This window comes from Staurois parvus, unplaced genomic scaffold, assembly GCF_062004578.1.
Source record: "Staurois parvus isolate SC_StPar_1 unplaced genomic scaffold, SC_StPar_1.0 ptg000394l, whole genome shotgun sequence".
NCBI lineage: Eukaryota > Metazoa > Chordata > Amphibia > Anura > Ranidae > Staurois > Staurois parvus.
The window spans coordinates 7399952-7412240 of record NW_028318190.1 but is presented as its reverse complement, the minus strand read 5'-3'; the positions used below and the strand labels follow the sequence as shown (position 1 = coordinate 7412240).

The window sequence follows — 12289 nt, the reverse complement described above, 5'->3', positions numbered from 1 at the left end:
TAAGGACTGTTTGGACAAACAGACACCTTCCCCCCAGCAAATTTTACAGATTCTTCTGGAGGTTGATGTTTTAGGCGGGGGGGGGCCATTTTTATTTTAGTCTTTATTTAAATCACCCATCCAAATGATCCTGAAGAACATGGAGTATTTTACTGACATAACAGGAGACCTGCATGCTCACAAACCTCTTGCTATGCGTTTATCACCCTGTAATCCTAGTGTGCTGACCTGATCATATTCAGAAAAGGAGGTGGGCAGTTCAGAATCAGGAGAAATGGGGTATTTGAGTGGATGCAATGAAACAACAATGATAATTTTAATTGTTCATTTATCTCTAGCTACTACTTTTGCCAATTCCAAGCAATCATTGTTCCCAAGTGTAAAGTATGTATACACTGAAGTAAACATTTTTTTCTAAAAAAGGGTTGGTTAAGGCTTTTCAGACAACTAAGGCTCATACCAACTGACTGACAGATCAGCCAGGATTGTCAATTAGCATATCCAAATGTTTCATGTCAGTTATGCTGCTGGTTTATACATACTAAGCAACTATAGCAACTAAAATGCTGCTATTTAGCCATGTAAGGCCTATTCAGCCTGTTCCTAGGACACAACAGATATTACTGTCATCAGTAAGGCTCCATTCACATGAAGCTGAGTGTTTTTCATGCATTTTGGCAAGTATTTTTTTTGTCAGGCGTCTTTCGAGCATTTTTTTTTTTTGCAGATTGTCAAATATTATTATAGGTGTTTTTTCAGGCATTTTTCATTTAGGTGTTTTTGCTGTGGCCAATAGAAATAGCTGCTGTTTGAGCTGAAAAAACACTTGAAAAAGTGCTCATTCCCACTGTTCCGGCATTTTCCATTCAAATCTATGGGGATAAAATGCTCAGATCTGCCTGAACAGTAGTGCAAGTACTTTTTTGAGCAACAGCTGTTTTGCTACAGGCAACAGAATGCTCAAGTGTGAACAGGGGCTATTGGAAATGATGGGATTTTTACTTGTTGAGCGTTTCTGAGCGCAAGCTGAAAAATGCTCAAGTGTGAAAGGGGTCGAATACATTTTAAGGTAAATACTGCAAAAAGTATATTTTATATATATATATATATATATATATATATATATATATATATATATAAAAATATATAAAAAAAAAATTTTCCTGCAACTTTGTAGCATGTCAATAATACAATCTTCTTACAGATTTGTCAGCAATGAGAATATCTGCAAACAACTATCTGGTCCCATGTAATTTCCCCTGATCTTGTTTGGTTAGGGCTACCCCTCTGACATTGTAAATTCCCATGTGGATTGAGTTTACAGCAAAAGTCCATTTATTAGATGTTGTGTTATTAGCATGGTCCCATCTGTGACACTGTCAACATCTTGCAAAAAAGTCTCAGGGGTCCTTTAAAATAAAATAAAAAAAATTACTTTCAGATCCATACCCCACCACATTATGGCCGTAACATATCCTGTTAGACTTTATGCTGAAAAATATGGTCAGCTGCCCCTAATGGATTCTCAAATGTATGAGAAAACCGCACAGGCCAGGCATTCACATTGTTTAGCATAAAGACAGAAAACAGCCATAATGGTTGAGTTTGGTGATCCACGATCAACGTTTTGGGATCCTCAGGATTTTTAGGAATCTGAATAGTGATTAAGCCATCAATCACCAACCCCAAAAGCGAGATGTTATTATGACTGGGTGCACCCTAGATTAAAAAAGGTCAAAAACTTGAAAGTTTTTTGCAGGACAACTTTTGGCACCTCGTCTACATGGATAAAGGGGTTGTAAAGACTTTTTTTTTTTTTTTTTTTTAAATACTATTATTAAAATAACAAACAGGTTTATACTTGACTGCTCTGTGCAATGTTATTACACACAGTGGCTGTCCTCTTCTAGGGTCCCCCAATGGCGCTCTTGGCTCCTGTTCTCCATGGGCCACCATAGGAAGCCACTTCCTATGGGAGTACACTTGCTGGCTTTCTTCCAAGTGTCCATAGACTGACACAGTGCGGATTGCCCTTCCTTCCTCCTCACTGGATTTTATTGACAGCAGCAGGAGCCAATGGCTATTGCTGCTGCCTCTATGGCCTGTGTGAAGAGGGAAAGAGAGCAGGGCAAAGAATACATTAAGGTAAAAAACCTGAAGCCCTTAGAACCACTTTAACTCTCCAAAGAATTACGTGAGAATTTTTATTTTCTCTGTCCCATAAGGAGAAGAGAGGAGAGAGCCGCTGCAGATGGGCACAGTGCTGCATTGAGTGAGGACTTGGGTAAGTATTTAGGGGCTGAGGGGGCGATACAAATACACTTTTTTCCTTAATTACCATTCTATGCACTAGGGTAAAAAAAAACCTTCTGCATGCAGCTCCCCCCGCAGCCCCCCTAAATACATACCTGAGCCCAATCTCAATCCAGCGTTGTGCCTGAGAGTCCGAGGCTCTCTCACTCCTCATCGGCAGATACAGCAAAAGGTCAATCGGAGCCAGTGACAAGGAAGCAGAGGGGCAATGCCAAGCCCACTCTGTGTGTCTCATGGACACACAGAGCAGGGCTCAGGATTGAGCACGCACAAGTGCCCCCATAGCAAATTACTTACTATGGCAGGACTCAGCAGGGTGGGGAGGAGGGAGGAGTGCCAGTGGGGGACCCGAAAAGAAGAGGATAGGGCCTGCTCTGTGCAAAACCACTGCACAAAGCAGGCAAGTATGACATGTTTCTTTAGTTTTTAAAAATATGAAGCTTTACAATCACTTTAATACAGGGAACACATCCGGTTACAAATGTTTTTCCTTTAGAACCACTTTCAGTTTTTACTTGTCCTACCCTGTATTGGAATACTGTAACAATGTGTAAGGATGCTTATAGCAAATGATTTTATTTGTACGGATGATGGTAACTATGCTTGCTTCTGTTGTCTAGAACAGCCTCTCAACCAGGGTGCCTTGAGGTTTCTTCAGGGGTGCATTGGTAAAATGTCTAAAAATTGCCCAAAACTTGTATACAGGGCAGTGGGTGGAACAAGCCTGCCTTTTTGTTATACAGCCACACATTTTCATAGTGCACCATTACAACCTTCTAGCCACTGGCGTCCTGACAACCAATTACATCATTCGTTGATAAGGAGGCTGTCAGCTGCCTGCACTGCATCCTAGTTTGACCCTCCCCTGCCCCTCTCCATCAGTGCAGGGGTCACATTAGCTCAGTGATGGAGAAAAACTGAGGGAGAGGAGAAACAATGGAATACTAGTCAGTACCAATGTGCAAAAGCGTATTTGTTTCAGAAGAATACATCACCTCTAATGTTGGGTGTCCTACATGTGTGAATGTTGCTGCATTATATAAAACTATTAAAATAGTTTTTCACATTTTAGAATGGGGTGCCCTTGTAAAATGGACAGTCTTGAGGCACCCCATTTTAAAATGGGGTGCCTCAAGACTGTCCATCATTTTAAAGGGTGCCTTAGGACTGCCCGTAAGTTTAAAGGGTGCCTTGCCTGAAAAAAGATTGAGAAACACTGATCTAGAGTAATAGGCCTATTGTGTTCAAAGCTGATAAAAATACCACATGACTTGTTCCTTACAAACACTGCCAAAGAAAATGAAGGGTTACGATCCATGGTAAGTACAATAACGTGCTGGAAGTTATGTAAATGTTTCTTTTAGAACTAACCACAAATCCACAATAACATTGAAACCAAGAGCATTCTCTGCCATTTTGGCGCACGTTAAAATTGTGTATTCACTTTATAGCATTAATAGATTTCAAAGAGGTAAAACTGAAATACTTTATATGGCTCTCATTCCCCTGACACATTTATAACTTTTATTGTACAACATTTGCAATTATTTTTGGTCCAATCTTTCTGTAAGAACTGAAACTGAAATCAAGACTACTTGGTTGCTGCTTTTAGATAAGGTACGCAGCGGTTTAAAAAACGAAACTGTTACAGCACATGGCTATAGGAATGTGAAGGGTTTCCGTAAATGAATAAAGACGCTAGAGTTTTAGTAGGATGTGTTGTATATACTTCTATACTGCCAACTGTTGTACCTGCTGGAGAAAACAAGATTTCTTTTTTGTCATGGGCGACAGTTCTGAAAATGTCATTCTCTTGTTCTACAAGAATTTTGAGGCTTCAGATATCTCAAGAACTATCCCTCTTAATAAGACAAATTTATCTTGTTACAAACATGTAAACCAGTGATTCTTGATATCAAAGCTAAAAAATGATGATGCATCACAAATATAAAATTTTGCTCTCTTTTTCTTACTCGAGGCTTCTGCTCTCCAAAGAACAATGCTGCTTTCCAAACTCTTCATCCCTCTCTTTATCATCAGTGCCCGATACTTCTTCATTGTCTTCAGGGCTTTGGACTACTCTTTTCCAATTTACTCTTATTTGCAGCAGCAGAGAAAAAAAAACATCTTATTTTGTTCCACTGTTCCCAGCCCTATTTTTTTGCAATAACAAAAACACAGAACATAGAAAGTCTATATTCAACGAATAAGTGCTACCAAATGATTACAGTAGTGTACTGCATAAATAGATATGCACACGTTATAAATACACACATACATACATGCGGATATACATCACGCATTAGATCCTAAATTAATGTCCAGTGTTTTTTTTCTTCTGCGAAAAGATTACTCTTAACATCTGGATGTAAACACCAAAACAGCTTTACGCACTGATCTTTGAAGGTGAGAGGTGATGACTCTTAAAGCATTCTTGGTTTCCCCTGCTCTCACATAAGCAGTTTCTCCACACTCTAGCAGGCAGTAAATGGCCAGTTCCGTTGTCCAAATCTTCTTAGACTTCTGTATTGCTTTCCAGCTTTTATGCAGGAAAAAAATGCCCTCTGTACTATAAAGTTAGACATGTTTAGGATGTGTCTTTCAGTTCAGGGCTATGGGAAGGCTGCTGGGGTAATTCACTAGGAGACTGTAAGTCTGGACCTCGATCTGTAAAGAAGAGAATGTGAAGGGCACAAATGAACTTGCTTTCTATGCAAATACAGGTATCCAAGTATAGAGGCACAAAAGAGGAACAACACATTAAATTCTATATGATCATAGTGTGACATTATGAATTAGGTAACTGACGCTGAGCCCATACAGCAATTTCATCTGCTTGTAACCAGCTTTCACCAACAAGGAAGCAGTGCAGGGCAACCTAGTCTACCTCATGTACATAGTCTAGGTCTCCTGAGCTTTAATCCATTGTTTGATTCTGCTTTTGATACCCTGTTGTCTCTGATTAAATATGATCAAAGCTCTTAAAATACACTGGCAGTGTGCCCAATTCACTCCTCTAATCCAGTTTGCCTAGTACATATCTACCAATTAGCAATTTTTTTTCTTTTTTAATGAGTTGAAAAAAGGTTCTGTTGAAAGATATGGGTCGCGCACAACAAATGAATTAGACAGTCTGCAGTTGCAATGCTAAATGACCCCAACTGCCCTGTTGTGACTCATGCAGAGTGAAGAAGGCTCCTAGGATCCCGCATTCGGAAAAGGCTTTATACAGGAAATGCCTACTTCTGTTTTTATGTATGTAAACCCTACCAATGAACTTATTTTATTAGCTATATTTAGTCTGTTAAATATATGTTTGAAAGTATTGTTATGTTCTCTTAGATTGTAAGCTCTAACGAGCAGGGCCCTCGGTTTCCTCGTGTACTAAATTGTATTGTAACTGTAATGTCTACCTTAATTTTGTAAAGGGCTGTGCAAACTGTTGGCGCTATATAAATCTTGTATATTAAATCTCTTAAGTGCAAAATAAACCCCAAAAAAACACAACACGTTGATTTTGCCAAAAATCGTGTGAGGCGATAGCTCCCGGTGCTCTCTCTGCTGCACTCTTTTCAAGTACATTGCTCCAAGCTATTTCTACAGCCTAAAAAACACCCCCTCGTTATTGAGAAGAGAGGGGGAGTTATTCTACAGGCCTTGAACATTTTCCTTTCCTAGGGTGACAACACTGCTCCTCCATAGACAGTGAGTAAGCATTGTCACCCTAGGACAGAAAGTGTGTTACTGGCAGGATCCCCAGATGAAAAGAATGAAAGAAAAAAAATTAAACCAGAAAGCTAAAGTTTCTACCATGTCTAAAGGATTGGATATCTGCAATGTATAAAAGTATTGCTCTTGGGGTTTAGATACACTAAGTTTGGTATATGTAGTGTAAAGTGGGGCGGAGCTTTTGTTCAATTTTTATTTTTAAAGAAAATCTTTGAAACTATGGTTATAACCTGCACCTATCAACTGGTCATGCGTTTTCCAACCCTAGTAGAACAGCTCACATACTATATACAGTACTGCATATAGGTCAGCTTTGTATTAAGCGGTTTGCCCAAAGTTACATTTTCACCATCTCACAATAAGATTCACCTTATCAACCTTTAATGAAGTGTATACCAGAGGAAAAAAATAAAAAATTAGTGCATGTTGGTCATACATGCACATTTCCTCATATTCTAAAAAATGTACAAAATCTGTGCAAGTACAGAAGAATGCATGATGATTGGCCAGGAAACCAATTTACTCCCAAATTCCTGTTTGAGCAGAAAAAAAAAAAAAACTGTGCATTTTCTGTACTGAAATCCCAACCATCTTTGTTCACCCTGCCAGTTAGTCTACAGGACTGCTCTTATCCCCACCTCTCTCAATCTCCCTCCACATGCATACATTCATTGCTTTCCCAGCAAAACAATGCTATGTATTTGACTTATGGTAGCCTATCCACACACTGTAAGGTAAGGGCTGTGGGGAGATGTAGTTCTGGGGGGCATGCTTTCATCAAAAGGATCTAAGATCCCAGCAGCTGCCACTGCAAGAAATTAACATGCCCAGAGATTATGTCACAGGAAGTAATAGAAGCTCTTTTCTCACTACATGAACAAGGTAAAAAAAAAAAAAAAAAAAAGTGCAATGCTTTATACACACTATAAAATAATAAGTGCATTTTTAGACATAGTGCACTTATAGTAAAATGTATAGCCAAAATGTTTTTTTTTTTTTTAATTAATTAAATAGCCACTTCCTGCTGCCACCTCCTGGCTCTTTAAGTGGATCTAGATGCCAGGAGGTGAGCATGCCAATCATGTGACTGCTGTGATTGGCAGTCACAGTAGTCACATGATCTTAAATATCCTGATCACAAGTATGCATAAGGAGTTTTCTGGTAACAGTTTGTTAATGTGCTGGGAGAACGCAGGGAGCACGTCCTAAGCACAGTAAAGTGTTTTCCAATAGACGCATATATGCGGCCACTCGGCTTTAAAGCCCATCTGTCAAGAGGCCGTATATATGTGCCAGGTCGGCAGGAACTGGTTCTTTTGGTAAAGCAGAGAAGGTTAAAAGCCCAATTTACTTTTTTTCAATATTGGGGAGATTGGGGTGGGAGAGTAAATATCTACAAAGTTGTCACTGAAACATGTGCCCCTATTTAAAGAAACTGTTTTCTATGCAGAATTGCACCAGATTTTGCACACTTCAGTTTTAGTAAATAACCCCTTGTATGTCTATATCAAGTGTAATAGTATTTATGTGATCACAAAACGTAAAACTCTGCGGATTGTGTGCTACACAAGTGATTGTTGTGAAGCAAAAATGCTCCAGCACAAACAAAAAATGGTGCATTGTGCATAAAGTATGGTAATGCAGGCACTGAAAATCATAATATTAGCTTGCCTGTATTTAGAGACATTTCAGCTAATTTGAGAGGGAGATCAGACGGTGTTACTCCTGCTGGTGAACCTAAGATGTCAGGAAGAGCGTTCCTACGACCCGTCCTTGTAGAAGATGCAAAATCAAGGACTGGCTCCACTTCTGTCATCTTTACCTGAACAGCAAAGAGAAAACAAGTAAGATGCAATAAAGAACATTGAGGAACTTCCAAATGTCTCTGTCATCAGTTTACGAAGTCCCCAAGAAGACAAAGACCAACATCCAAAGTGCAGCAAATGATAAAACTAGTCAAAGGGTATTGATTTCTATAGGTTACATAACTGTACACATCATTAATGCTCTTGGTGCACCAAATTTATGTGCAAGATGTGTGTTAAAAGATTGTTAAAGTGACTATCAGCTATTTGTTCAAATGTTAACGTAGACCTGAACCTGAAAACAGTGAAGATTTGCTACATCATACAAGACATCTAGAAATGGTAAAAGGAGAAGTTCACCTTTGTAAAAAAAAATAAAAATAAATACATCTTTTAGCAGGTAAAAAAATAAGTGTATTTTGTTTTTGTTTTTAATAGTATCCTAGAAAGTATTGCACGTGCGATCAGTGCCATGCAGGGCTTTTGCAGACCTGTCAGTATATCTGTGTGCTGGTACCTTGTAAGAGCAGGTAGATGTACATAGACAGGAAGACAGAAAGAACTACCACAGCGCTCAACAGCGACATGATAGTTCATTGAGAACTACAAGCAGACAGCCGCAAAGGTTTTTCATTAACAGAATTCAAGTTTGTTTTTAACAGTGACAGCTAGCAGGAGGGAGATCCCCCGCTAGCTGTTACATTGTGCAGTGCAGAGGGCAGTGGCTCCGGAAGTGGGAACATGTTACATGTTCCACACAAAAAAAATGGTTGTCAATCACAGCCAGTGAGAGGAGGAGGAGGAGGAGGGGGGGGGGGCAGAGCTGCATTCTGTGGGTCTCAGACATACAGAGATGGCTCAGAAGCGAGCTCACATGAATGTTCCCAGAGCAAGCAGCTTGTGCTGCCGTGGACCTGAGAAAAGGAGGATTGGGGCTGCTCTGTGTAAAACCATACTAGTCTCGGAAGACTGGTAATGTCACTAATGTGCTGCTCACTGTTCTCCTTGCTGGAGGCTCCGACATGAGGAAGCAAAGCTCTGCCTCTACAAAGATGGCCGCCTCCACAAAGAAACATGGTGCAGAACAAGAAAGGTTTTTTTAAAATCAGAAATAAAGTTTAAGGTACATCCATTAAACATAAATAAGTACAACCGTTAAACAAGTCAGTGAAATAATTTCCAAAGCACTGATACATACCAAAAAAGAAAAAAACAAAGCAAAAGCTGTAATAATTAAATCAACAGCCTGTCCATCACCAAATCAGTAGGTGCAAGGCCTGGAACAGCTAACCAGTCCTCTCATAGTTTGCAAAATACTCTGTGCCTGGGCAGTAGCACATCTAGTACAAAAGAGGAGACTTGAGGAGACCAATGCGGTGGGGCTTGAGAGGGGTATAATGGGCACAAAGTAGTATGTATAGCTGCGAGAGCCTTTGACTGCTATTGAGGGAGCCAAGTAAGACTGATTCCAGTGCATTATCCCATTACTCCTCATCCAATGGGCCTACATCCTGCTCCTATTGTTCCTTAGCTTTGCAGGGATGTCCTAAGTATGGGAAAAGCAGCATGTCACAGCACCTGGAGATGAAGCCTTTTGTGTACTTTACAGATTGAACATAGTGAAAGATGGGTGTGGGGGATAAGGACCACTTGGTCCCAGGGCCCTGGGCTCGGAAAGCATGGCGGAGCTGAAGGTAGGAAAAGTACAGTGTGGAAGGGAGGCGGAATGCAGCACGTTGGTCTGCAAAAGAAAGGAGAGATCTATTGCAGAAGATCTGCTTCGGGTGAGTAATTCCGCAACTCTTCCTCATCCCTGCACACTGAAGGTGTTCCAGTTCCCCTATAAGTGGGATTGTCCCAAAAGGGACTATATTCGGGGAGTCCCTTTACACCCAGAAGGGCTCTAGAACAAAAACATGTTAAGTCAATAACGGGGAAATGCCAACCAGCACTTCAGAACTGAAAAGAATCTGCGAGGTTAAAAATAGAGCCTTGTAGATTATAGATCAGTTGATATTTTTAAAGGAAACCATAAGAATATAAATGCTGAAACAGTTTGCATATTTCAGATACATGAGAAATGAATATGAAAAAAACATTTCCAAGAGGATAAAAACAATCCGTAGGTGCATTTGACTGGACAGAAAGGTACATGCATAGTGTAAACTGTAAGAAATGTTGCACTAGAGGATCTTGGCTCACAAATGATATGAAGTTTCTCACAGATAAAATGTGACTGGAATTCCATGGACTTGACGTTATGTTCCATGATATCATGTGTGCGTTTGTAATGAGATAAATGGCTTTTACTAGGTTGTACAAAGTGTGTTCAGACATTAGACCGATTTGGTATTCCAACCGAAATATAAAATTGAAATCCATAAAACCTGGCTAAAGATAATTAGTTATTCCTTTAAACAAGTGAAAGGCTTGTTTTTCAAAAAAGTTATTAAAATGTATGTAAAAAAGGCAAAACTTTTTTTTTATTTATTCAGCTTTGAATAAAGTAGGGGATGGTTTAGATCCTTGGCAGATTTTTTTCTGGCTGTGTCTGATTGGAAAGAAATTAGTTTCGCAACAGCTGGAGGTCCGCCAGTTTGACACCCCTGCCCTAGACCAAAATGAGCAATTAAAAAAAAAAAAAAAAAAAGAAGTATGGCCAAAGCTTTTTTGACCATACTTCACAGGAATGCACTTACTTGTGCTCTCACATGACATAGAATCAGCCGACAGCAGGCTAAAGCCCGCCTCCAGCTGACATTGCAGAGCTGCTCAGACTCTGGAGAGATCTTGACAATATTGTCAGGATCTACTCAGATGTCTTACAGGTAGTTGGCTCAGCCTTTCAGCATGCTGTTGAGCACCAGAAAAAGCAGCTCTCGCCCTCAACTCTACCCAACACGCCAGTGAGCACTGGAGGGGTAGAGCAAAAAGCATTGACTGACAGTCACTGCTCTGTGCCCAGAGTAGACCCAAGAACTGAGTTATCAGCAGTCATGCAATTGCTCAGTTCTCGGGCTTAGAGACAGCGGGGGACAGCTTGCAGCATCGGATTGATAAACTGTACCAGGTAGGTGGATATCTAGGTTTATTATTTTACATTCCTGCACTTCTCCTTTAACCCTTGCAGCGCAGGCAAATCTGGACATTTCCCTGGAGTTGGGCTTTAAATACTCCTTCACCCTATCCAAAATTACATTTAGAAGAAAAAAAAAAAGTGTTTAAACTTTGCATACACTTTAAATGCACTGCTCAGTTAGCATGTGTTCAGGTATTATGAAACTTAAGGGCCCAGTCACACTGCCCCGACAGCTGCCGCACACTAAACTGCAGAGGTTTAGTGAGCGGCAGCCGTCTGCACTGAGCCAGTGGTAGGGGGCAGGGTGATGTGCGTTTAAATGCATTACACAGTTCCTGTTTTTTACTGAACTCGGATTCACACTGATGTGCGGAATTCGCAGCCGTTTCAGTGCGAATTCTGCACTGCATCAGAATTGCACCACTTTAATGCGAACCGCTGCAGGTGTGTATGTTAACACCCCGATAGCGGTCCGCAAAACGTGGTGCGATGCGCAGAATCGGATTGCATAGGTGTGAATACCCATGCAATCTGATTCTAGTGCGGACCCGGAAAATGGCCTGACACGTTTTTGGTGCGCACACAAAAATCGCATGTAATTTGCACTGGAATGCAGTGCAGTTCCTGTGCGAATCACATGCTATATACCGCACTTATGTGAACCTGGGCTGAAAGTGTATAAAGTGACGCTTCATTCATGTTACCATACAGCAACACAATGTTCTGTGCTGCTGTACAATGACATGTGATCCCATCCTGCATTGTGAATAGGACACATAGAAAACAGTAGGCTCTGTGTGTCCTAGTGATGAATGGTGTTCTTCCACTGTAGAGAAATGCAGGTCACTGTGCCATGTGTAAACTGGACCTAAAAGAAGGGAAAGAAGACTAACAGAAATACTAGTACACCAGTTAGGTAAATGACATTGCTCAAAGCCAATATTTGCAGGTAACTGGTTGTTTTGAGATCTAGTTCTCTTGCAATACCCCTACATACGATTTTTTTTAAATGTACTCAGACTGAATTTCCAAGTTTTGTGACAGGTGCACTTTAATTTAGCTGCAGAAAGCAATGGAAAAGAATGAAAGGTCAGTGCTGTGACATTTTAAAGCGGAAACATGCTTTTTCTCCACAGCTTTACTTGCATTGAGTGAAAAGGCTTACACTTGTGCACTGCCACACCCTAAATAAAAATAAAAGGAAGATTGATGTACCCACTAAGTGTACTCTCACTTAACATTTATATAAACCAAGAATGTGTAGTGCGCCAACTCCTCAACCAGACATAGAAATGAAAGAAAATAATCCTCCAATTACTTGCATTACTTACCTATAATGAGGGCTACCCTGTCCTCTTCCTGT

At 40.3% G+C, this 12289-nt stretch overlaps 1 protein-coding gene across 2 annotated transcripts in view; it reads right to left on the bottom strand.

The window, feature by feature from the left end:
• Positions 1–1158: 1158 nt before the first annotated feature.
• Positions 1159–12289, bottom strand: part of LOC149455447 (cAMP-dependent protein kinase inhibitor beta-like) — a 37051-nt gene continuing 25920 nt past the window's right edge. For both annotated transcript variants that reach the window (XM_089686297.1, XM_089686298.1), the window contains exons 2-3: positions 7714–7864; positions 1159–4980 (exon numbers count right to left, since the gene is read on the bottom strand). In XM_089686297.1, coding sequence (XP_089542423.1) covers positions 4901–4980; positions 7714–7864 — 231 coding nt within the window. In that variant the 3' untranslated portion in view covers positions 1159–4900. The remainder of the gene's footprint in view (positions 4981–7713; positions 7865–12289) is intronic.